The sequence below is a fragment of the Eubalaena glacialis genome, chromosome 2 (genome assembly GCF_028564815.1).
Source record: "Eubalaena glacialis isolate mEubGla1 chromosome 2, mEubGla1.1.hap2.+ XY, whole genome shotgun sequence".
Classification (NCBI taxonomy): Eukaryota; Metazoa; Chordata; class Mammalia; order Artiodactyla; family Balaenidae; genus Eubalaena; species Eubalaena glacialis.
This window is the reverse complement of record NC_083717.1, coordinates 77,526,050-77,553,760: the sequence shown is the minus strand read 5'-3', so window position 1 is coordinate 77,553,760 and position 27,711 is coordinate 77,526,050. Positions and strand designations below refer to the sequence as shown.

General features: G+C 40.4%; 1 protein-coding gene across 2 annotated transcripts in view; it reads right to left on the bottom strand.

Annotated features, from left to right (window-relative positions):
• The window catches only part of ALDH1A2 (aldehyde dehydrogenase 1 family member A2), a 96,030-nt gene extending 85,464 nt beyond the window's left edge, over positions 1 to 10,566 (bottom strand). Inside the window, exon 1 of one of the 2 annotated variants that reach the window (XM_061180268.1) lies at positions 9,632 to 10,566. In XM_061180268.1, coding sequence (XP_061036251.1) covers positions 9,632 to 9,748 — 117 coding nt within the window. In that variant the 5' untranslated portion in view covers positions 9,749 to 10,566. Of the gene's footprint in view, positions 1 to 9,278; positions 9,523 to 9,631 lie in introns of those variants that run through there. The other variant, XM_061180269.1, reaches the window with a different exon arrangement.
• Between the last annotated feature and the right edge of the window lie 17,145 nt (positions 10,567 to 27,711).

The following is a 27,711-nucleotide window of genomic DNA, read 5'->3' as shown; positions in this document are numbered from 1 at the left end:
TTATATGTAATAGATGGATCTAACAGTAGTTAAACCTTAGTGAGAAATGGTTGCTCATAAAGGCAAGATAGAACATATCCACCCAACTCTTTCTGGCAAGTGCCTCTCCCACACAATTTATAGTCAAATAACACAAAATGATGGCCTATGGGAGAGAGGAAGATTTGAAAGACTATGAAATATATTCGCTTTCAACAGTCTCATTAATCCTCACTCCCAAGTGAATCTGAATAACCATACCAAAGAAAAGCACTTTTTGACTGAAAAAACAAACAAGCAGGTGTTATTAAGGGCCATGTGTGACTACCCAACCAGTGAGAATCCAAAAATACAGTTCTTTCCCATAGCCTAAAGAGTCACACCTACCCAGGTGATTCATACCTAAAGTGTTGATTATATCAACTTTTTTTTTTGTTTGAACACACACTCTCATCTTTATGTCAGGTTGAAATTGTTGCTAATGATAGCTATAACAATACCAACTGGACTTAAGGTTCGGATTTGTAGTCAGAGAACTGGGTTTGGGATTATCCTGTAAAACATTTAGCAGAGCTTTAGGCTAATAATCCAAAATTTTTTGTCTTTGCTGTGGTTTTTGTGCTTGTTCTTACTGTTATGAGGAGGGAAGGAAAAGGATTATTTGAGTCTTGGGATTGTCACCTATAGCTATTGATCCTGGAAAAATTAATTAACTTTAATATGCTTGATTGTATCACTTATAAAATGGGGATATTAATATAATATTCACATAATAGGACTGCCACAATTATTAAAAGCAATCATATGTGAAAAGTACTTTTGAAACCATAGCATTAATAATGAAAGGATAATATATTAATTAATAAAGTATTAATAAAAAGATAATTCATTGTTATTAGTAGCTATTAATGATAAAATATAACAAGTATTCATTCAACAAATATGCCCTAAGCATTTACACTGTAAGACACTGAACTAGATGCTTCCAAAATACCAACATGAATGAAAGTTTATAATCTAGTACAGTTTAGGAGTAGACGATTACGTAGAAAAATATAATACAAGGCAAAAATTGCACATCTTAGTAGTAGTGCAAACAAGTAACAAGGGCTTTCAGAGAATATGTTCATCTGTTAGGTATTACAAAAGTAACATCCACAGAAGGGCTAGATTCAGTTTTAAGGTTGGAGAATTTCATTCTTCGGTAGGTTCTTTAGAATTAGAGGCACACATGCACAGATCAAATAACTTACGAAATCCAAATACGAAGGTGAATGTATAACACCAGCTTTGAGTTTAAAACACAATGAGGGGACTTCCCTGGTGGCGCAGTGGTTAAGAATCCGCCTGCCAATGCAGGGGACACGGGTTCGAGCCCTGGTCCAGGAAGATCCCACGTGCCCACAGCAACTGAGCCCGTGCACCACAACTACTGAGCCTGTGCTCTAGAGCCCACGAGCCACAACTACTGAAGCCTGCGTGCCTAGAGCCCGTGCTCCGCAACAAGAGAAGCCACCGCAGTGAGAAGCCCGCGCACCAGGACAAAGAGCAGCCCCCGCTCGATGCAACTAGAGAAAGCCCGCGCGCAGCAACGAAGACCCAACGCAGCCAAAAAAAAAAAAAAAAAAAAAAAACACAATGAGTTCAAATATTAACAAAAAACAAAGTAATGTTATTTTCAAGCCTGGTGCTAAGGAATAATTTAAATTCTCTAAACTAACAGGATGAAGCATAGTACTGAATTAGTTAGCCAAGATATAAATGGTACCATTTATATTAAAAGGTTTAGCATGCGAGACAATAACATATATCATTTATGAATGCATATACATGTATGAATACGTACACCAATGGGAAAGATAAATGCCAAATACCTCTGAGAAAGGAAGGAGAGGAGAGAGGGGAATGGGAGAAGTTCATAGAGGAAGCGTCAGTGTATTTCTTTAAAAAGATTAGAAGCAAATAGGGCAGTTAAGAACAAACATCTGGGTATATGTATGCATGCTTGTTATATTGTCTATACTCTGCTGTATGATTGAAATATTTGATTTCCTCTCAAGTATGTCTAACAATACAATGTGCTGTTGCTGTGCTGAGGCTGAAACATCTCTTTACCTTCTGAATCATCATGGTGCTTTAAGTGCATTCATGTCAAGAATTTAGCATCTTCTATCATGCACCATAGTTATCTGTGTGCATGTTCTCATCCCACACCCAAATAGGAATGCTCTCCAGCCTCCCTCTTCAGGACAGGGTACACATCTATGTATCTTTTTGTGCCAGACAGTGATTAACAATGCTTTGTACACAAGAGGCTCTAATAAACATCAGATGAAGAAACAAGCAAATAAATTCAGGGGAGCAAAAGGGTAGCTCTGACTGCAGTTAAAGATAAAAAAAACCCCGAGATAATACAATTAGATAACCTTCCCTGTGAAAATCAAGTTATATTGGTATGCTAGTTATCAGACTCTAAAATATAGATAAGGCAGAATTCACTGGTTTCATGTTCAACCAATCAGTCTGATACTATTTCCTGATTTCCTCTCAAAAAGGATTCAGTGAGAGAGTCCAATTTTCACACCTGGGGAAATAAGACTTTAAGTTATCCTCTGCAGATCTGTAGAGACATTTCATCATTTTGTCTTCCCAGGCAAGGTCTTCTTATTTCCCCTCTTCCTTCACCCTAAACCCTCCATCATTACACACACCTCAGTCCATATATTTGGTGTGTGTCAATGGTGGGGGTTAGAGGAGGAGGGAAATAGGTGATTTCTGCCTGTTAGTGGGTTTACTAAATTCACACTACCTTGGTAGATCCACTTACCTGGAGGTAGGCTCCATCCTTACTGAGGGAAGAGCCATACATCTTATACCATTTTCTGACTCAGCTTAATCTCTTAGAAATCCCTAGAAATGACCCAGGGCAAAATATCCTAAGAGTCATTGGACTTGAAATCCGAAGACAGGCTAGACAAATTAAAATTATGTATAAGAAAATGTATAAAAATATAATCTTTAATTATTTTGAATTTTCCCCCTATAGTTTATAATCAATATTGGAAAGTGTTTTGGTACCCATGATATCCTAAAATCTGTCTAAATAAGGTGTTTCCAGTTTCAACTGGACAATAGGTTTTATCTTTCCAGAGATCTAGGGATAAAGAAACTGCTACTTTGGCTCTCCAAAGGTCAGATTGTGGTAAGGAAAGGAAATAGAGCAGGTATCTACTTCTGGAGGTAACAGAGCTGAACTGCAGTAAAAGGAAAGTTTCCTTCTATAATAAAAATTAGAATGTTCACTCACAGACATTCTAATTTTTAACCACATTCTACAGAAGTCAATAAACCCCCACGTTTAGCCCCAGGGAAGTTTTGTTGAGAGCCCGGCAAAAGTCTAGATGGTGAAAGCACTCAATTATTATTCCAACTGGAATTTTCAAAGGCTGGAAGTGTTTTCAAATCATGTGACAAAACACAGACTTACTGTAAATAAACTCATTAAGATTTTGAAGGGAAACAATTTACACATAACTCCATCATCTTAGAAGTAGACAGACTAGCAATAGAGAAATGCCAGAGATAAGAAATTCCCAATTTGGGTTATCTCATATATCTGAAAGATAAAATGGAATAAAGCTCAAAGACATGTCTGAAAAGGCAATTAAAAATTAACCAAGGTGACACTATGGCAATCATTTCTCTGCATTGGTTTGCTGTTTGAGGGGAAATGACTGGCTTTGAAATTACCTGTCACAGCAAACAAAGAAATTAAAGAAATGCTAGGAGGACTTTCAAAATAGTTACTACGTGGGTGCTTTTACTTTTTGGAGGGTGAAGTGCCCCCAGATTGGGCAATCAGGACCACTGAAAGACTCTTCAATTTTAAATTACATAAACTAAGATACCTTCCCATTTCCAAAAGGTATCTTCTAAGAATGTCCTCCTGTGCTGCCATACTTCCCAGATTTTTGCACCAATGACTTGGCAAGATCTTTCTTCAAACTACTTAAAATACCAGAAATGACTCTTTGCCATCTGACATTTAGGCCCAGCCAACTGGGTATACTGAGGCATATGGATGCAGAATTTTGGCACAAGTGTCAGACATCTAATTTGATTAGTAAAATACTGGCTGGGAAATTGTTTTAGTAACTTTTTAGTAAAGAGAAGTCCTTGGTAGGGAAACCTCCAAGGGATCCCATTTGATGAAAATCCAGTGTAAACATATAAGGATTCCACAGCTACCCAGAATATTAAACTCTTATACTTAATTAAAATTGTAAACAATGGCCTGTTTCAGAAAACTTTATTGATCATACATTTCTGATCTTTCATAAAGTGGGCATCCATTAATTTGAAACAACAAATGTATTCATCACTTCCCAAAAATGAAATGGATCTAGCCCTTAGCTGATTATCATTATATGCCACTTACTTTCACACACCTGCTCGCCTAGTCCTGACAATAACCATCATGTAAGGTAGGTACTACTATTACCTTAATTTTGACAGATGTAGAAATTGATACTCAGTGAAGAAACTCCCTGAGAGGAGCCACTGTCCATACCTTGCTTACTATTGCATCTCCAGAATCTGGCACCATACCTGGCATTGTGTGGTGAATAAATGTTAACTGCGCACATAGCTAATAAGTACAAATCTGACCTAGATTTGAACAAAAGCCTATTTTTATTCAGAGCCTTTCTTTTTTCTAAGTAAGTCAAGGGCTTATAAACTTTTTCTGAAATGTGGGTCATACAGTCCTGTTGTAACTACCTGACTCTGCCATTGTAACAGCTACAGACAATATGTAAGTGAATTGGCGTGGCTGTGTTCCAATAAAGCTTTATTTACAAAATCAAACAGACAGTCTGTAGTTTGCTGACCCTTACAAGCTGTCACTAAGATAACTAAAAAGATAAAAATAGACATTAGTGTTTGTATTTCATTATCCAACTGAGAAAGACTTGAGGCAGAACTATGTTGATATTTGAGATGTTTTTGTTTTGGTCATGGTTTGATCATCACGCTAATCATCGTCTAATGCAGCAGAGAACTTATGCATGCCTGGCTTCTCTTAAGCCAGGCTGCAAGGAAATCAGACCTCACAGAACGCGCTCCTCAGAGAATCTTCTACCCTTACATAGAGAAACTATAATTCCTCATTTTATAGAAATAAAGGACAAAAGGACCTCAGCCAATGATGATTCCATATGATTCCTGCCTGTATAGTAGAAGGCATCAGGCAGGACCCCCGAAAAGTTATCTAATTCAAGTCCTACAATGAAGTTGTTTAGCTTCCCTGGGTTAAATGGAGATGATACAAACATCAAAAAGCTGTCCAATTATGAAAAAGTATAGTTTTGAAAACCTGAGGTCCCCATTAAACGCGAATTTGATTAACAACTCATGATCAAGCAGACAATCTTGATTAGAGCTTTGGAAGTAACCAAACCTGTACCATCTTTTAAGAAATAATCCCTGGGATAGGCAAGAATCTTGCCTCAGACCTAACCGCCCCCCCCCCCACTAACTCATAGAAATAGCAAATATAGTAATTTAAAGTCAGGGAATCAGAAGTCACAAAACGTAGCTCCTTCTTAAAAGAAGTAGACCAGTTCATATTCTCTCCATGTTTGCAACAGAAGCAATATACAAAAATAAAGATTTAAAACTCTTTCTCTCAAAAAAAAAAGTATGTGACTGTTAGGAAAAGCAAAGTGTATGGTGAGGAAAGCTCTTATCAATTTTTTATAAGTCAAGGCCAAGGTCTTCCTTATCAATTATTCCTACTTTTTCCTACTCTGTCTCCTTCAAAAGGTTTTGCAAGGATCAAATAAGATACATATGAAAGTGCTAGGTAAGTCATTAGGTCCCATACACGATGTAAGTGGCATTATAAGTATTATCATTATTGTTACTATTCCATTGATCAACTGAACTACTGCCATACTGATAACCAAATTTTGGCATTCCATCTTTCTAAAAAGACCTTAAGCTCCTAGGAGGCCCATGCTTCCTCAGCCCAACCAGCTTAATGAAAAGCACTGTTGTTAGGAAGATGCCACTTAAAAATCCTTTGAACTGAATTGACATTGATCCCAGAAAACAGTAGGTGTTCAATAAAAGGCTGTTAAATGAATAAATAAAAGAATAAATAGTAGTTACCCAATGCACATTAGCTCTAATTTTCAGTTAATTGCCTTTTATTTTTTTCTCTTCTAGTTTAGTGGGTCAGTTCTCCATAACCCCCTTCTTCCCTATGTCTTAGCTCCTCACAGTATCAAATGCTAGAGGAAAACAAAACCCTTTATGTTAGTGTTAGTTATGGGCATAAACTCCCACTGAAAAGTGATCAACAGAGAGACAGCACAATGCATGTGTGTATAGTGGGGGGGTGGGGAGGAGGGACTAGTAGAGTCAGAAAAGATGATAGAGACAATAGAGAAGGTAGGGGTGGGATAAAGTCGGAAAGTTTTCAAAGATCTTCTGGGAATCTGGAAGAGATCTCCCCTGCAGTTAGGGGCAGTCAGCAAAGAGCAAGCCTTGATTTTATAATGTGTGTACTCCTATAATATATTCAGATATACAAAAATTTTAAAACCAGACTGATAAAACAGGAACTCAGAAAATCTTTAATTCATAAAAGCACAGCTAAAAACAATAACACTCCTATGCTAGCTGTTAAGCAGTCTCCTTAGGATACAAGGAAGAGAGTGCACATTCTCCCGGCCCCAAAGTGGTCCCCTCGCTACTTGATGTTGGTGGAGTTATCAGTCTTTCTTGACTAACACAGTCTGTAGTTTTTTGTTTTGTTTTGTTTAAACATATTCCTTAAAAAAAGAATCACTTTTAAAACTTGGGGTCTAGCTTGCTGTATTAGGAAAATAAAAATAGACATATTCCAAAAAAATGGTATTGCTATTGATGATCAGTTCTAAATGGGTGTTGGAACTTCAGAGAGGAAGGCTTATTTGAAAAACTAAATGCAACTGCCCGAGAGTCAATACAAAACCACGAGTTCAGCCCTTTCAGTGTTCTTGGGGATTGAACTTTAATTTTGGAGCATTTTCACTGGACGGACAATAGCAGTAACTTTTATTTTGTATGATCTCCCCTATTCCCCTTTTATAAAAAATGTAAAATACTTTTAGAAGAAGAAAGAAAACGGTGAAAAAATACAGAAAAATACATCACAAGTGCAAAGTTTTCTGAATGCATGCTACTTGAAATACTCAAAATATCACCACTTACATAAAAGTAGTGACTTTATACTGGTCCTCAAGTCATATTTTAAAGTCCTGTCATTATATATCCTTCACTGAAGAGTTTTTCTTTAACAAGACAAAAATTATTAAGGATCCGTCTATATTTGTCTTGTACCATTTTCTGACACAAATATTGCATTTCTTTCCTACATGTTATTCAACAATCACGCTAGCATCATAATATTTTAGCTATTACCCTTTAAAAAATTCCTAATGAATGTGGTATCACTGTTCTAAAGGACTGTCTACTGTACCTTGTTCATTCTTGTGCTTAAACTCACTAATATAATTTCCTAATCATAAGTCAATTTTTTAAAACTCTCCATTAATCTTACTTTCCTTTTAAGTAAAAAAAAAAAATCATTACCCATTACCCTCGGCTACCAAAAGAGCAGCTTCTGCTCTTCATGTTAAAGATGCTGCTTGCCCATGCCGCTTGTCTCAGAAAATTCAGAAGTCTCACTAAAGAGCTGAGGAGGAAAGCTGCTGGGAATGTTTGCAGATACCTGATTTTACAAGGTTTTGTGAAAAGAGCTTGCCTTTAGATTGGTAATACTCAGTGTTTATGAGGGTTGTTTGCCAAGCCTAAAATAAGGTGCCTCCTCCCCACAAATTAAAGAATCAAGTTACAATCCATTATTTCATTTTTGATTGTTTTTCTTTGTAATAAGTGGGAAAGTGGATACTGGATAAAAGTCTCCCCTGAGCTAAAAGACTCCACATTAAAGGCTTCAATTAGCTATAAATCAGTTGTCTTTCCTACTGGGGGAGAACAAGAGAAAAAAAGAGAGCGAGGGTTGTCAGAGAAAAAGAGAACTGGAAGAGTTTCAAAATTAAATTCCTAGATACTTAAAACTCCTTTCAGGGGCTGTGAGGAAAATCCAATCCAAAGTAAGACCAAAATCGAACCCTCCCAAATCTGAAGTCCTCTCTCCAGCATAGCTCTTGCATCCTAAGACCTTTAAAGAGAGCCTGAAGAGGTTAGGGACCCTCATAAAACAAAACTCTTTTGCTGCATGCTTTCCCTGCTTGTTCCTAAACCCGGAGAATTGCCACACATTGGCACCATTGTTATGCAAACAACGCCTAAATGGTTGTAACCATTAACGACCTCTCCTTAAAATGGCTTTCAAAAATTTGTCACACCATCTAAAAAGCTAACAGGTACATTAAATCCATCTAAGTTGGCATTCAAAACACAAGTCACCCTGATTTTTATCCTAAAACTTAGCAGGTAAGATTTCAATATTCTGATGGATTTTTTATAAATTTCTCTTTCAACCCTTAAGCCAAAACCAAACTATTTACTTCTGGACAAAATTTAGTTTATCTCGTAATAAGCATGATGGAAAACAACTTTAACCGTATTGTGTGTGTGCAGTATGTGTTTAAGTTGATTGGGCGATGTCTGTAGTAGAAATCAACTAAAAGGAATAGAAAATCAAACAGGACAACTGTAAAAGGAACTCCAGGAAACATTATTTTAAATCGCATCTATTTCTCTCTCCCACCCCAATGCCATAACATAACCGCCCCCCCCCACCGTGTGTGTAATCAATGCATTTTTTCCCATGTCGAATTTGTGGGAAGTAAATTCTATTTACATTAAGGTAGCGAACTCATTTCCTTTTTATGTTGTGGTGCAACAAAAAAATTCCTGCTTGGCCAACCCGAGATGTCAGAGTTCGTTATAAAAAGTAATTTTTTTTTTTCAGTTCAAAAGCGAACCCGTTAATTTGCACGAATTTGAAGACTTCTCAAGTTTTCCAGGAAAACTGCCACTGCCTACAGAATTCGAATGAAATGCTGACATCGGATCTACTGTACTCAGCAGCCAGGTTTCCATGAAATCTGCAAAGGCGGCCAGAGCGCTGCGTGCCGGACGATCCTACGCGAAAGCCGCTCGCGGCGCACCGTGCGGACTGCCGAGGACCCGAGCGGGGCCAGCAGCCTTGCGGCCCCTGAAGGTGCAGGGCCTAGAAGAGACGGCCAGGCTGCGTGGCCGACCTGGCGGGGAACCCTTCTTACCCCTCTGAGGAGTGGAAGCGGTGCCGACGCCTTCCCCGCAGCAGTCGGGACGCTGAGAATCAGACCAGAAGGCAGCGGCAAATGTGGTTTGGGAAGGAGCCGTTGACGGCGACCCTCAGCGCCGCGCGGCAGGCTGGGGCGAGTCCCCGACGCGTCCCAAGATCCCGGCAGGACTTCAGAAGCCCCAACGCCGAGGACGGGGTGTTGTCCCTCTGCTGCGCGGGGACGACAGGCTGGCCCGGGAGACCAGGGCCCCAGACCCCGTCTCGCCACCCTTTCCCCCTAACAGACCATGGAGAGGAAGGAAGGTTCTAGAAAGTCTCCGTGGACGGCAGGCCCTCTCGGCGCCTTACCTTGGTGTACTTGATCTCGAGGTTGGGCGTGGGCGACGGCAGGAGGTGCAGGGACGCCATGAGAGCGGCGGGGTCGGCCTTCACCTCGCCGGGCATCTCGATCTTACTGGAAGTCATGAAGGCGGGCCGAGGTCTCGCTCGCCCGCGGCGTGGGCTGTGCGGGCTGTGCGCTCGGTCCGCGAGCCGGGGGCGCGCTCGCCTGTATATAGGCAGGTGTCAAGCTGGGGCTCTTCTTATTGGACGTGAGGGCCGAGGCGCGGGGGGCTGGTCCATCCTACCTAGGACGCCCCGGCTCAGCCCCGATTTACATAAAGCCCGCCGCCGGCGCAGCGCGGCTCGGACGCTCGGGCCCCACGGTCAAGTGCGCCTGCCGTACCCCTGTCCCCCCTGGCCGCGGGGACCGGCCCACGCCCACGCGGCCGCCGCAGTCCTCGACGGCGGGAGCGCAAACCTGCGCCGCGGCCGCGCGGGGCTCAGCTGGCTGGACTGGCCTCGCTCCGGCCGGGACAGTGTCAGCGGAAGGCACACCTTGGCGGATATGGGGCGCGGGTCGTGGACCCGGAAGAGGAGTGGGGGCTGGCGGGGGACCCGAGCGGCCCGGTGCTGACGCGGCCCCGAGAGCGGGGCGCGGTGTCGGCGGGAGAAGCCCGGGGCGCTGAGGGGGCCCGGCAGAGGATGGGGCGAGCGACGCTGCAGCGGACGCGGAGATCCCCTACCGCTCGGCGCCCGCGGAAGCCCGTCTCCACTTCTCTCCCGGGGACCCGCGGGACGCCCTCCGCTCTCCTTCCCCGGGCATGTGCGCCCGGCCCTCCGCAGCGACCCCAGTCCCCGCGCACACGCACTTCCCGAAACGCGGCCCGAAGCGCGCCGTGGCCACAGGGTAGGGGACGAGTACTGATGGGCGCGAGTCTCTCGCCCCACACTCAAAATGAGTATCCCCGCGAGCCGGTCGACGCCGCGCGGCCCTCGCCAGGACTCTCCCGCCCAGCTGCTGCCCTCTGCTGGCCGGGACCACCCCGGTCGGTCTGGGCTGCGCTGGGAGGATGGAGCCTTGGTCCTGGTACGCTCCGGGGAGTTGCAAGTTGCATTGACCCCTCTGGTCTTTCTCGCATCCCTCTTTCCAGCCCGTACTGTCCTCAGCCCCCAAACACACAAGGATACACCAGTTTTGCTTTTCTGTTGTTCTTCACGCTAACAGCTATCATCCCGCCAGACATTGGGCTTCTCACTTAATTGCCCCTTTGGGGTTGAGCTCCCATACCTATACCCCCCTAATTTAAGCTTTTAGGTAGCTCCAACAGACCTTCTAGTTTGTGGGACGCTAGAGGTCAGCATGTAGGTCTACGTCAAGAACACAGACACCCCATGTCAGAATGGGCTTTGGGCTCCATGGGCTAAATCTGGGGTCCAGATAAAAAGACCTTTATAGGTCACTTCCCTTCCTCACTCTCAATGTAAGCCTGGCGGAGGCCTACTGATTCTTTGGAATGTTAAGGCCTACTGATTCTTTGGATGTTAAGGGCTACTGATTCTTTGGATGTTAGGTGTCAGCCAGAAAAGATCCTGCCTTAGATACTTTCAGTAACTAAAACTGCCCCATGCTCAGTGCTTGGATACTAAACAACAGTAGAAATAGACCTAAATATTTCATTTTAGTATTAAGTCTAAAGAAATAACTTCCAGCCTCTCAGAACCCAGAGTATCTACACAAGATTACCAGAGTGAATTGGGTTTTTGTTTTGTTTTGTTTTGTTTTTTTTGAGAAACTAGGAACCTTAGCTTAGGCAGTTACAAGATTTCAATTCATAGGGGATCTCTATGGCCAAAAATTATGCCTTAATAATAAAAGAATATCCTCATGAAATAGATGAAAACCTTATAGGGTTAGAGATACAACTGAGAGATAAAAAGTAAGGTTAGTTGAGGAGAGGGAGAAGTCTATAGCAAGGGAAATCAGTGATGCTTGTGGAACAATTCTGCAAACATGTTTGCACCTTCCAACGCAAGGCAAGGTGCTAGAGACTTGTTTACAAACAAGATGGACAGCCCTGGACGTTAGTGAGCTTAAGCCCTTCCCCATGGAGAGGGAGATCACTGACTATGAGAGGTTGTGGGGAAAAGTTACAAAAGAGCATCAACAACATGATCTGGGTGCCCCATCAAGGAAGAGGCCAGCTCTCTGGGGACGCTGACCTTTGAGCTAGGCCTTAAAAGAAAGGTCAGGCTTCAACAAGGGAGAGAAGGACAGTATAGGAAGAAGAGTCCACAAGAGCAAAGGTGCAAGGATGTAAGAATGCTTTTTACAGGACATCAGTGGTGCTGGGGGAGCAGCAGATGAGGCTGGCAAGGCAGGTGACTCAAGGTTGTAAGGGCCTTTATTCCTGAGGCACTGAGAAGGACAAGTCATCAAAAGATTCTGAGGAAGAGAAAAGGGAAACCTGTATAAATTAAACTGATAAATGAATATTGTCAAGAAAGACTATCACAGGGACTTCCCTGGTGGTACAGTGGTTAAGAATCCGTCTGCCAATGCAGGGGACACGGGTTTGAGCCCTGGTCCGGGAAGACCCACATGCCGTGGAGCAACTAAGCCTGTGTGCCACAACTACTGAGCCTGTGTGCCACAACTACTGAAGCCCGTGTGCCTAGAGCCTGTGCTCCACAGCAAGAGAAGCCACTGCAATGAGAAGCCCACACACTGCAGCGAAGAGTAGCCCCCATTCACCACAACTAGAGAAAGCCTGTGCACAGCAATGAAGACCCAACGCAGCCATAAATAAATAAATAAATTTATAGAATAAAGTTTAAAAAAAATTTAAAAAAAAAAGAAAGACTATCACAAACCAGAAACCATTGATTTATATTCTCCACAAAGTATAAGACAGGGGTGTTCACCTTTGACCTACCTCTGGTGTGCTAACTCCAGTTCCATCACCATGGCTGGAAGGAATAGGATGATAGAATTATTAGCGTTTTTTTACACAGTGAGGAAGAGTAATAAAGAGATTCCCTTCTTGTTCAGGCAAGAAAGTGAGGATCTCTTGGCTTCTTCTCCTAAACATTTCCAAAACATTTCTTCTCCTAAACATTTCCATTTCCGCTGACTACTTCAACCGTAAATGAAGGTAACTTTCCTAAGCTCTCTGATTGAGGGACATTTTCTCTTCCTGATCTTAAGTTTTGTTTCACTTTTCCCCATCTTTTACTATAAACTTTTCTGTTCATAGATTTCTAAGATTTTGTTTCTTTGCATGATCATTCTCTTTTCCCCCTATCTTCAGCTCATGATTGTGGCCATTTTTTTGTCCAAACTCTTTAATTCAAGATGGGGGACAAGATTTAGCAGAAAAGAATAGTGAATTATAACTACTTCAGTCTTCTTGGTTTCTATTAGTAGAATTTATTCTGTTACTTTCAAAGCTGCCTTAAAATCTCTTCTCACATTCTTCTTCTTTCCTCTTCTCTTTCTTTTATCATCTTGTTTTGTTGTCCTCTCATTTCCTCCATAGATTTCAACAATGGTTGAAGTAGCAGTCTTTATCTTCAGGTTTCTAACATTTTGAATTTCAGTCTTTTCCCTGATTTGGCTAAGAAACATATTTTTTGCCCACCCTTATAATGTTTCCTTCTCTCACCCTCCCCCACTTGTAATTATCTATTTTTTAGGATACATTTGTTTAAAACCCCCTGCACAAGGGAATATACGCTACAGCATGCTCTATTTATTTCCTTGTGAAAACATTTTATTAGGCCTGGTGGAGCCAATATCCTGGGGTTGTAGGGAGAAAAATTAATTCTTGCTTCATATTTCCTCACCTAAATAGTAGAATTGCAAAGTTGTAATTTTCAGGCATCAGCTTTATGTGAAGCTTGACTTTAGGTATGAAACCATAGCAATTTAGGCTTCTCTTCAGATTACAGTTAAAGGGGAGAAGTATTTGTTAAACTGAGAAACATGTTTTAGAAGTCAATGAGGGAAACTAAGTAGAGCACAAAGATTCCTTCCAACGAAGGAACACTTTTGGTTTTGACAATAACTGAATGTCCAGCTTGAACTTCAATCTTTCGTGTTTAGGGGCTATTTCAGCCTCAGGTGGCCCTGCTTAATTGCCTTCCTGTTCCCATCACTAACCACGATGACAGCCTACATTTTCTAACAGATACACTTGCATTTTAATTTATCTGCAAAAATAAATCACACATTATAGCATTTCCTTCTTCTGAGCTAATTGAATCAGTTCCTTAAATGTCTCTAAGTCTAATGATTTGAAAGAGGCATGGTGTTTGAAATATTTTAAAAATTAGGGCCCTTGGGTTGTATGCAGAATGATCTCAGTGCTTATTTCAGATATAAGTGTTTCCTAATGATCTCATTCATCTCAAATGGGATACGCCTGGCTACTTTATTTGAAATGTTTCCTGAAAACTCTAACAGGAAAGCTTAATGTAAGGTATATTTATAGAGAAATGGTATTTAATATATTAACAATAGCGTATAAGAGCTTTACATATTTTTATCCAGAAATGCTTAATGAAGTATTTTCGACCCATTATGAAAACTTCTATAAAATAAATTCACTTATATTTTTAATTTAATGTGAATGTTAACTTTTTACTGGGATCTAAATGCTCACTTAATTATTCTTTTCCTTCCAATATCTAGAAGAAAAGAGGCTGAGATTGTGGCATTTATTAACCATAAAAATTCTCTACATATTAAATCCCCATGCCCAATGTGGCCTCTGGTCACTATATTCTATGAAAAAGAGTATTTACGGTTGCAGGGAGTAGATTCCTAATTGGTCATGACTCCAAAAATCATGTTTTGTTACAAAACACAATTCTTTCCTTTTAAAATATATCCTCCACCTTTTGAGAGCCTCAGGAGACTATTTTAAAAGTGGAAACTAGATTCCTCTTTGTTGTAAAGCCCAGTTCCACCTCATATATGTTTTAGAGGCTTAATTTTGGGTGCAGAGATGAGCTCAGTACATTATCAATAATCACGCTTAACAGGCGTAGGGAGAAATTAAAATCCCAGCTCTGCAGCCTTTTCTGATGAGCCTGAGGAAAAAGGCATTAGCTCCCTCTGCAGTTGATGGTATGTATGTGCAAGTAAATATTGTCATTTAAAAAGCAACAGCTTGGATTCAATGTACTTGTCTAATACTGATAAGTCTTTGTTAGATGTTACAGTTTTAGTCTGAATTACTTTAGAGGGAAAAAAAATCTTCAAGATCCAGACAAATTTTACACTGCAGTTAGTTTAGGAGAGGGACTTTCATTAAAAGACTTTGTGACTTTTAAGAAAAGAATGATAGGGTTCATTAGCCAAATTTACCATAAAAGGTGCAGTACTTAGAACCCTACAGTCCCGTTCACATTATAGTTAAGAGAAGGTAATATCCCAGAGCAAGTCACATGGGTGTGTCTCAGATTGGAAACAACTATTTTTATCATCATGAGTGAGGAAGAGTTACTAACAGGCAAGCCCCAGAATTTATTTTTTTCCTCAGCCAGATAAGTGGTTGACATGTAACTAAGTTAAGTTTGCTCTTCTGTTTTTCTTTTGTGTTTCTTAGTTTGCATTTTTCTTTTTACTTTAAAAATTCTTCATGTCTACACATAACTAACTCTTAACCATTACTACTACTCACTTTAAGACTCTCTCGTTCTTAAATATAAACTTCTTCCCCAACTCTTTCTGCCCTTACACAGTCATTTACCCAGAGGGTCTTTGGGAATAAGTAATCCTCATATGAACTTTGGTGATATTTGGGACAGGGATCCACGTTCATGTTCACTAGAAAACGAGGCTAAATGAACAGTCATTGTTCTCCTTTACTTGCTGGAATGAGCCACTGAAAAGATAATGAGGAACACTTTAGATGTCTTGACAATAGAGGGGGAATGCCAGCATCTTTCTTCTCAACCCCACAGATCAATCTGTGAAAGGCACAGGGCAAGAATGGGAGGCATTCAGAGCCAGGATATAGACATCCAATTTGGACACTGAGCCCCAGACTACAAAGGAAGGGTCTCTTGCTTCAGATATACATACTCCCCCTTTCAGAGCATCTGTGACTCCTTGACTACATTGCTAAACCGGGACTTCTTTTCTCCCCCTATCAATTAAATAGCTTCAATTGAACAAATATTCATTGATGATACATTATGAGCAAAGCACTGACATAGAGTCTGTGAAGAACAAAAAAGAAGTGTGTGGAATGACAGTAACTGCATATGTGAAACAATTCAAGGGCCATATGAGACAGGAATGAAGTGAGAATATGCAGTGCAGAATGAGAGTGAAAGAAAGTGATATCAGAAAGGAGACAACCTATTACAAATACTTTTGTTGGGGCTTTCCATAGGCCTAATACTCTTTCAGGTGCTATGAGGGACATAAGACACAAGTGATAAAGGTAACATTTTCCAAAACATGGCCCAACAAAGAACTCCTTTGACATTTTTTAGTGTAAAGATAACTAATGTTATCCAGTAAGTTAACTACTTGTAGAACTGGAACTCCCAAAAGCAAATACCTGGATTGCCTCCCACTTCCCAAATCCTAGTTAAATGTTCTCAAGTAATAGACTGGCACAGGCCTAGCCAGAAGAGAAAACACAGTAGGGACTAAGGGCAGTTTATTTTTTTCCCCACTTAAGAACAAAAGAGAGCATTAAGTGTGACACTACTAATGCTTACATACCTGCCATCGACCTGCCACTTTACTCCTGCTATTACATTCATGGAATAGTCCAATGGTTTTCAGCCCAGTTTCCAATTATAATAATTTAGGGAGCTTTTAAAAATATGAATGCGCAGTCCAATCTCCAGAGATTTCAATTAGTCTAAGGTGGGGCCCAAGGCATTGATATCTTTAACAAAGCTTTCTGGTGTCTATAAGACACAGCCCAGCTAGAGAACCACTGGTTAACCCACAGAATGTTAACTCTGTGGGGTTACTTGAGTCCACTCTGCAGCCTCTGGATTGGAAAAGTGGACTCCATGCTTCTCACTTTGTAGTGCTCTTTGATTTGCTATTTTTAATTTACTATTTGAAAAACACATCAAGCCTCAAATGGATTGACCTTTCTGCTAATGTAATTCACCTAAATTAACAGAGGCAATTAACTAATTTATATTGGAATTGTGCACTTTCCAGTTCACATTTATCAACCCTTAAATGCTTGATCTGGTGTTGCAGTTTAAATTTTTAATTACTACCCTTTAAATCTGAAGAAATGTCTTACATCTAATTAGCCAAACTTACATATTCAATTAATAGATTCATTACAGGCTAATGAATATGGAGGCAGCACCAGGGTAACATCTGCTTGCCAGTTGAAAAGACTCAAACTTTTCTACTATGAAAAAAGAAAAGCGTCTGTTATATAACTAAAACAGCTTGAGCTTTCAGTTTTAACATTTCTGCATACTATAATGCTCTTAAGGAGTTTTATGGGCCTGCTAACCTAGCAAAAGCAATATGTTGTCCAGAGATAGCTGCCTTTCCAGAGAAATATGGAAATCAGAATTGCAAAAGAAATACATATCCAAAGACACTTTTCAATATGAAAATTACATGTCTAGATTGTAATCTCAAATTATTAAGTTTTTCTAACCTGAGTTTTTCATTAAAAATGCCTAAGATAATGAACTCAATGAGAAAATTAATATCGCAAATTAAACAAAACCTTTAATTTACTATAATATACTTTAGGATCATCCCAAATTCATGTGATTTTATATATTTAAAGATATGGCCAGACATTATTTTGGGAACTAGATGTTCCAATAGTCAGTTATATTTGTCGTTGTAGTTGTTGTTTTTGATGTGGACCTTTTTTTTTTTTTTAAGTCTTTATTGAATTTGTTACGATATTGCTTCTTTTTTTTTTTTTTATGTTTTGGTTTTTTGGCTACAAGGCATGTGGGATCTTAGCTCCCTGACCAGGGATTGAACTCACATCCCCCGCATTGGAAGGCGAAGTCTTAACCACTGGACCGCCAGGGAAGTCCCTGTCAGTTATATTTGGATTCTAGATAATTCAGAAATCTAAAATGAATTTCCACAATATTTCCAGTTATTAAAATTCTGGGTTTTTATTTCTCTGGCTATGCAGGAATAGGCATTTTTAGTAATTATGAAAAAAACCATGAGTTTCAGGAAAGGTGGGTGAGAGCTAGAATTCACTTGAATTAGAGGTGGCAAGAATGTGAGGAAAATAATCAGAAATCACTTCTAAAGCATGTGATATCTTCCATGTCAAAGCAAGAATTAAACAAGTGACTTTGGACCTATGTCTGCAGGTAAGAGTATTTCAAGACATGTGTGTGCTACTGGAGCCTTAAAAGTCTTTTTTTTTCCTTCCATTTTACTCCTTATATTCAAGCTGACACTTGGACTATTAAAAGACCATATTTCTTACTTTCAGTTATACAAGTGCAAAGTCCCGATATCCTTGTTAGAGTATCAAGTGCACACTAATTAAATATTCTAAAAATGAGTCACTGCAATATTCGCATGTCTAATATTGATGGCCTCTTATGTACCTAGCACTGGCAAGACTCCCTGGGAGTATGAAAAAGAAAACTATAAGGTCACACCTCACGAAATTCACAACTTGATCCTTGTAAGGAAAATCTTCATAACTGACAACAAATGTACTTAGGCCCACAAGATTTAATGTGTTTCAAGGGCAGTTAACACTTTTCAGTATCTGAAAAACAGTGCCAATGTGAGTAACTCTTCCCTACGCTATTCTCAGTAGATGTAAGGAGCACAAGAAAAGACAGAAGGGGGAAAAAGTTCACCTCATGTGCTCAGGGGGACTGAGAGGAGACCATATAAGCAATACCTGAGTAAGAGGAATGTCTGCCCTGGTACTCATGCTGTAGAGGGGCCGCAGTTACAAATACACAAAAAACAAATTCAATAAAGAATACACGAGCACCTCTGTCATTCAGGATCTGACTCTCAGTGCTCATAAACCTAAACACCCACAATCACAACTAACACCATTCAGGTCCCGAGGAAATGCTCTTCCTCATCTCTTACAAAAGACAGCATTCGCATGCTGGAAGATTAGTGTGTTAAGTGGCTGTCATCATTAGAGTGCAGGCAGGATTTGATCAACGCAAGCACAGAGATGAGAGGAAAGACAAATGAATTCACTTACCAGATCCTTTCTCTCAGAGAGCATGAATGCAGTAGATTCTTCGAAAATGGAAGTATTGTTTCCCAAGAGTGCCAAGTGTCCGTTTTCTTGCTTCTCTTTGTGTTCCAATTGATGGTTTTTAAGGTTGTCACAAATGAACATGGTAGATATTCTTAACAGTTCTATGAACTGAGGAATATTTTGCAACATTAAATAATTTATAACACTCTAAAATTTGTATATATGTAGGTCTAGACATAACATGCATTAAGTATGATATTGCTGCTTTAACTTGGCAACTAGATGGACATTAGACTCTAGAATTTCTAATAGTTTTATTTTTATAAAAATATTTTATGAGATATAATTATATATTTTAAAACAATAATTGTACTGTTTGATACTCATTAATTTTAATTTCTATTTTGCCTTTAATTTTAATTAAAAATTTTAAATATTTTAGAAAAAATAACTTTTTTGAAAATATAAGAAATACTTTAATGTTTCGATTTTCATTTAATTAACATTTTTGATGAAATACATTCAAATGTGTAGACTTCAAATTCTTTTTTAAAAGAAACTTTTACACTATTTCTGTCAACATCACCAAATTACGTGAAAATCTTGGTTATAACAATATAGTGATTTTGATGAAATAAAGGCAAAAGGTGCATTTTTGTGGAATAAATATATAATTATGAGTCATGTATGTCTTTATTGTATTACTTACCCAAACACTGCTGGCACATCAACAGAACACTAAGACATACCCGATAATAATGAAATTCAGTAGTCTTGATATTTTGCTGACTTTCAGTCAAATAAAAAGTACAACTTTACATATTTAAACACTTTGCCATCATGAAGCTCTATTGGTTAAAGCAGAAGAGAACCTTATATTTAAGGATTTATAAGTCTAGTTAAAAATTGTAAAATATTTAAATGTACGGTGGTTGGTTCTTCATTTCTCTTCTTTATCTGGACCCCACAAATGTTAAGGGTGGGTGCAGATACAGGGAGCTGCTTTTCTCTATGGCCTTATGAGATCACTGTTTCTTTTTGTGCTGATTCTATGGGACTTTCCAGAGACACGTGGTTAGTTTGCACTGCTCTCTTGCTGTTCATTGTGCTATGATAATCCTCCTGCATATTTTTAAAGTTTTCTCTGAAAAAAGGCATGTAAATTATTTCCAGAAACACTGCTTTAACTTGAACTCAATACATTAATTGGCTGTTCATTGTGAAGTGGTTTTCGTGTACTGTTAACAGGTTGAGTCGAGGTTGTTGGAGTTTTCTCTATCCTGTAATAATTTTCTGTTTGGTTACCTGATTTCAGTATGGAAAAGGCACTGGACCCGGATTAAGGAAACCCAAATTCTACTCCTGATTATTCCCTTATTCACTGTGTTGAGCCACTGAAATGTCTCCTACTTCCTCCAATAGAAAATGTCCATGCTAATGTGACTGTATCCTCATGAGAAGTGCCAAACTTTGAATTAGGAGATCTGCATTGTTATTTTTTTAACTACAAAAGGAAAACAATTCCAATTTTTAATCTATGTTACAAAGCTATTCTCACAACTGTGGAATAAAGAACTAGGGCACGGTTGAGCTAAACAAGTTGTGGTTTCAGTAAAATGTAGTCATTACATCTTCATAATCCAACAAAAACAAGCATAGAACTCCTAGGAACTGAGGACTATAAAAGTACATAAACCAGTGTCTCACAACAAGGAGCTCTGTGTTCAGGCCAGCAGGGAGCATAGTTGAGGCATTATGCTCTAACAGGTGTATAGTGCTATAGAGATCAGAAGAGAGAGTGGTTATGTCTCCATGGGAATCAGAAGGATGGCATTTGAGCTGTACCTAGACTAGCATGGTGGCAGGAAGAATGAAGTAAATCGTGGAAAAGAAAAGTGTTAACATGCCTGTAAAGGAAGGCTTAGGACATAGCCTAGATGATAAGCTAAGAAATTGATTTAGTAGAATGGGGAACTAGAATAAACCAGCTTTCTATCTCGCCTTTTTACTGTGGGATATTATATGGGTTAGGTGGTAGCAAGCCCTAGAGAAACGTGATATGTAAGTTATTGCTATTCAACATTGTAAATAGCCAGGAAAAAGCAGAAAAAGGTTCAAAAGGTCTATGCATGAATCAAAGGATTCCCAGGAATGGGAGAAATTCCTAGGGCCATTGCAGGAGGAAACATGATGATGAAAAAGAAAGAATGGTGAGATGCCTGAAGGTGCTACTAAAAAAGAGGTAAGCTCTCACTCTCACTCCACTGGCTACAATACCTTACAAGGCACAGACTGGTCTCTGTGTTAATCCTTTCTTCACCAAGTTCTATATCTTCTATCTCACTAACATTCCCCTGTCCTGCCCCTTCTCTCCACCTCTAGTGCTGCTGCTTTGGTCCTGGTCCTCCCCACCTCTTGAATAGCATATGTAGCTGCGCATGACAACAAAGAATTTCAGTTAAAATTAAGTGATACCAGATGAGTTCCTGCGGTATGAAGGAAGCAAGATTGCTCCAAGCCACTAATTGGAAAAGAGGATTTCTGGACTATTGTAATAATTTTGTCCTTACTGCTTCTCCTTTTGTAACACCCTTTACATTACATAGTGGCCTTTCAACATCTTAAGTCTGATCATGCTACTCTTCTCATAGTGACTTCCCAATGCCTACAGGATGAAGCCCAAACTCCTTGATCAGAGCCGTGACTTTGGAGGGTTAATTGTATAACCATGTGTTAGAGAAGAGATAATTTTGATGAAGACCATTTATTCAAGCCCAACAAGGGAATTGGCGGTCATCTAGTCCAGGCTTTCCTAAACTCTTCTCATCAGTTGTAAATATAAGAGATTCCTAGTTTCCTCCCAGGCCTGCTGGATTGTTTCCCAAGGAAGGGTCCAGAGTCTGTGTGATTAAAAACTTGAGCTTCCCCAGAGCATTCTCGTGTTCAGGTGGTTTGGGGACCTGATGAAGAAACTTAAGTCCAAAGAGACACATTGGTTGCAGAAGCCCAGAAAATGAGGGCCAGGACCAGAGTGGAGAGACCAGAAAGGAAGGTAGCTGTGAATGGGACTGCAGACCTCATGGCAATCTCACCAAGGTGTCCATGCTAGAGCCAGATATAAAGGCCACCTGGGGGCTCCTGGGAGTAAGTGATCATGCAGGGAGGGCCTCCCTCCCACCTTCGTCAGCACTGTGGGCACAACAGCAGGGCTGGAGGGGGCAGTGGAAGGGCAAGAGAGGGTGAAAAGTCCTGGGCCATGTTCCTGCTGAGGAACCAGGCAGAACATGGGGTACTTTTGCCCCAAGCTTCTAGTCCTTCAGAAACAGCTGAAGAAGAGCAAGATTTGCTTGAGGGCAAAATTGTGAGTGAAGCAGAATTTGCTGTGGTGTTCACAGCCTTTCTTTTTTGCTTTCTTGCCCTCCTTGTTGGTGTCCTCACTCCTTCATCCTGCCAGTGTGTTCTTGTTCTAAACTCTTTCTTCCCTAGATGCATAGAAATGGCTTTGTTGTCTTCATTCACACTTTGACTGAGACAGTGTTTTGCCTTGACCAGCTTTCTCTACTTTCTACTCAGTTTTCTCTCTCCCCCTCCCCTCTCTCTCTCTCTCTCGTTCATAAATGTAAAGCTTAAAAAAGTAAACTATTTCATCACTAGGCAACTTTTAACAACTTGTGACTTTTTCTCTTATAAGTCCCTAATTCTTTCTCTTCCCCCAAACACTCCTTTGGGGTTTTCCAAATCTGTGTCTTCCCAATTGGAATTCTTAAGATCCCATGAATAAACTATTTTGTTATTGAAAAAAAAAAGTAAACTATTTCAGGCAATAGTAGAAGTCTAAAAAAATATTTGCAATAGAAGCCCAAGGAAGCCACCTTGCCCTTGAAATGGCAGTTTTCTGAAGTTTGCCTTAAAAGTTTTGTTCTGTCATTCAAGTCACATTTAATGAGCGAGGACCTTGTGTTAAGCACTGTGTTAAATATTTGGCATTCAGGAGAGAACAAGGGAAGTGTAAAAAAAAAAAAAAAAAAGAACAACAAAAAGAAAAGAACAAGTCTTGGTCCTTTTCTTTGAGTTGCTCATAATCTGTCGAGGATAAAAATTCAACCAGATAATACTGTAAGACAGAGAGGTACATACCATGTATAGAAGCCTAGGGAAGAGAATAGTTAACCTTCTTTGGGTGGAACAAGAAGGCTTTACAGGGATACAGCTTGAATTTGGACTTGAATCATGAGAAGGTTTTCACCAGGGAGTTAACAGGGAGAAGGAAGGACATTCCAAGCATAAGGAGTACCATATACAAGGGTTCAGAGGCATGGAAAAGTTCATCATCGTCAAAGAAAAAAACTAAACAGAATAGATCAGCCTGGAGAGTGTAGGGTGAGTGGCAAGGAGTGGAGGGAAATGATGCTGGAAAGGTAAGCTGGACGTGAAGGGTCAGGTTAAGCCATATGGCAGATTGTATTTTTCAAAGGTGACCTCACAATTATATATCCCATTCCACAGGATCTTACTTTCCTCCATCTGGAAGCAGGGTCTCTGTTCCCTCTCTGTGAACCTGGGCTGCCTCTATAACCTCCTGACCAATAGGACATGGCAGGAGTGATGCTGCATGACTCCCAAGGCTGGGTCATAAACGACAATATTGCTTCTGTCCAGTGTGCTTCTTCTTCTTCCTCCTCCTCCCCCTCTCCTCCTGCCTCTCTCCCTCTCTCCCTCTCTCTCTGGACCCTTGTCTTTAGAAGTCAGCATGTTGTGAGGAAGGCCAGGTCAAAAGGAGAGGCTTGGTGTAGATGTTCTGGATCCTGGCCCCAGCCAGCATCAGCCATCAGACATGGGATGAACAGGACTTCAGATGATTTTAGCCAGTGAGTCTCTTTGCAGGGTCCTGGATACTGCAGAACAGACCACTCTTGCTATATTCTGCCTGAATTTACACCCACAGTAACCACGAGAGACAATTAGTGATTATTGTTGTTTTAAGCCACTAGGTTTTGGGGTAATTTTTTATGCAGCAGTAGATAACGGATACAGTCATGCCAAGGAATTGCACTCTATCTTAAAAACACCAGGGAATGAGAAAACCATAATTCAAAAAGAGTCATGTACCAAAATGTTCATTGCAGCTCTATTTACAATAGCCAGGACATGGAAGCAACCTAAGTGTCCATCAACGGATGGATGAAGAGGATGTGGCACATATATGCAATGGAATGTTGCTCAGCCATGGAAAGAGGCGAAGTTGAGTTGTTTGTGGTGAGGTGGATGGACCTGGAGTCTGTCGTGCAGAGTGAGGTGGGTCAGAGAGGGAAAGACAGGTACCGTATGCTGGCACGTGTGTGTGGAATCTAAACAGGGATGGTCGTGAAGAGCCTAGGGGCAGGACGGGAGTGGGGACGCAGACCTACTAGGGAATGGACTTGGGGATGCGGGGAGGGGGAGGGGTGGGCTGGGACGGAGTGGGGGAGTGGCATGGACGTATGTACACTACCAAACGTGGGGTGGATAGCTGGTGGGAGGCAGCCGCGTGGCGTGGGGAGATCGGCTCGGTGCTTTGTGACTGCCTGGGGCGGTGGGATGCGGGGGGGGAGACGCAGGAGGGAGGAGATGTGGGGACGTGTGTATATGTATAGCTGATTCACTTTGTTGTGGAGCGGGGGCTAACACGCCATTGTGGGGCAGTTATACTCCAGTGAAGATGTTTAAAAAAAAAAACCAAAAAACCACCAGGGAACCAGTGAAGGTGTTTCATCAGGGAAGTGGCAAAAGAATTTCGAATTAGAAAGATAGCCCTGGTGTCAATATGGAAATAGGACGGTGGGGGAAGGGTGGCTTAGAGGCTGGGAAAACAAGGCTATGCCAGTTATCCAGGCCAGTGGGAACCATAGGGCAGGAGAGTATCTGTGATTGCTTAGGAAAACTTTGAGTTTGGTTTACGAACTCTTTTACTTTTATGTACCCAAAAGGTGAGAGGCAGTAAGAACAGCAAAATTCTTGAGCTGATTCTTTCCCACCCTCCCTTACCACAACCTTTTCCTCTGCTCCCTTATCTCCAGACCCTGGACTTTTAGAGTCAGTTTTCATGGTGCCCTCATCCTTCCCTATTGATGTCCACTGGCTAACAGTACACTCCTAGTTGGAGTCTTCTCCTTGCCTTCTCTCCAAGTATGAAGGTCATGGTGCCAGTCTCATAACCTAGAGTTTCTTTTGCCTCTAGCTCATCAGTATCTAGGGTCTTACAGGGGGCGTGGGAGGAGATGTTTGACGGAAAGATGATCTCAACTGTTGGGGAGGCAGATCCTGGCCTTTTTAACATAGGTAAGTGAAATAACAATCATCATGAGATTTATATGACTTATACTATTTCATACTATTTTGACACCAAAGATGATTGTAAATACTGAAGGAGTAACAACATGTTTATTAATACAGATGGTTTGATTGTATAGTGTTAAGTGCATAATATCATTCACCACTTAGAGCAAGACTCATTAACTGTTACTCATTGTCTAGCATATATAGTAGAATGTAAAAGTCTAAGAGATATTTAGGAAAGCAATGTAAGCTAAAAATAAAGTGAATTAAAATTCTTCCTTCACTTCATCTCTGCTTCATTCTTCCTACTAAATATTAAGCTCATCTCTAGATTTATCTAGGAGGAGTTGGCAATAATATCCTACATGTACTGTCATGGATTTTTATTCACCTTGGTAAGATTTTTGACTCAGCTTTTTCAGAATTACTTTATTGAGCAATTTGTTTCTATCAGGATCTTTTATATTCATTGTATTACTCAACCCTCACATAAATCCACAAAGTAGTATTTTACCTCTATTTTACAGTTAGGAAAACTTTTCTGATTTGACATGCTGAAGGTTAACTAGCGCAGAGTGATAAAGTGGGACCTTGATGCTAGGTATTCTGATGCTCAAATTCAGAATTCTTTTCACTGTGGGCCAGAAAGTATGGAGGACTCAGGCCATATCTTTACCACAGCAGTAACTGAAGGCAAACTGCATTTGTCGGTTATAGCCATATAACTTTTTTTTATCCACACAGTGACAAACTGACAGATGATACTCACAAGGGTGGGTGGATGCTCCAATCTTAGCTGCTAAGCCTTTTCATATGCAGAAGTTTTCACTAGCCTTGTATGAACATCTTCCCTAGCATCTCAATCATTCTCTATCACATTGTCAGAATCCGGCAGGCAGTCATGGTGCTTAAAAATCTCAGATTCTGGAGCAAACTATTTGGATTCAGATCCTAACTCGGCCTCTTGTGAGTTCTGTGATCTTGATCAATTATTCTTACTCCCTGGGCCTTAGTTCCTTCACCTTTGAAATACAGATAATAACAGTGTCTATCTTGTGAGTTTGTTGTTAGAATTAAATGAGTTAATATAGACAAAGTACTTAAAACATTACCTGAAACATACTAAATGCTATGTAAGCATTAGCCATTATTTTTATCATTATCGTTATTATTATTGCCACAATTCCAGGAAAAGGCAATCGATAAATAATTATGAAATCAGTATGGCAGTTTAACAACACACATTTATGTGTATATGTATGTGGGGATATGTGTATAGCTGCTTTTTTTTCTAATTTTCCAACCAAGATTTAAGGGTTCCCATTGTCTGGTACTTGAAAAATCTCTTTCTCTCTTTGATCATAATGATAACTTAACAAAATAAGTGCTGTCTTGCATTAGTTTGCTAGAGCTGCCATAGCAAAATATCACAGACTGAGGAGCTTACACACAGCAATTTATTTTTCTCACACTTTTGGATGCTAGAAGTTCAAGATCAAGGTGTCAGTTTTAACTTAATAACCTCCTTTAAAGGCCTTATCTCCAAATATTGGCTACATTCTGAGGGAGGTGGGTTAGGTTTAAAACTTTAATATGTGGGGGACACAATTCAGCCCTTAATGTGATTATTTAGATTATATTTACATGTCTACTTGGTAGGAGCTGTGGTCCCCCACTAGAGTTATGTAAATCCCAACAATTTCCCAAGGATATTGTCCCAGGTAGTAGGAGACATATATAGACATGTGGTTGAAATATGGTAGCTTGTAAAATCCTCTTGGGCTTTCATTTGGATTGCTGAGTTCTAAACGAAAATACATGAGAAGGAAAGCCACCTCTGAGGGTCCCATGTGCAACCAGTCATCAACCTGCCAGGGGTTGCTATACATATTTGCAACACAGAACCCTGTGGAACACAGAAAGTGGATCTGCTGAAAAATGCCAACGTTGATCAGAACATTTTCTGTGGGTTAACTTCAAAAGTTTTTGATAAACTTGAAAATAAAGTTAAAACTTGAAAATAGCTATACTTGGCCTTTTCCAGGCAGTCAATAGAGGACCTGAACAGAAAGAAAAGAAGGGAGGAGATTGGCCAGCAGGATGGCAGAGTAGAAGGATGTGAACTCACTCCTTCCTTCTTACAAAAACACTAAAATCATAACTAATTGCTGAACAACCATCGACCAAAAAAAATGCTGGAAGCTAACAAAAAGATACCCTACACCCAAAGACAAAGAAGAAGCCACAATAAGATGGTAGGAGGGGCACAACTGTGATAAAATCAAATCCCATACACACCAGGTGGGCAACCCACAAAATGGAAAATATTTATACCACAGAAGTTCTTCCACAGGAGTGAAAGTCCTGAGGCCCACATCAGGCTTCCCAGCCTTGGGGTCTGGCAACAGGAGGAGGAACCCCCAGGGAATCTGGCTGTAAAGGCCAGCGGGGTTTGATCACAGGAATTCCACAGGACTAGGGGAAACAGAAACTCCACCTTGGAGGGCGCACACAAGGTCCTATTCGCACTAGGACCTAGGGAAGAAAGCAATGACCTCATAAGAGACTGGGCCAGACCTA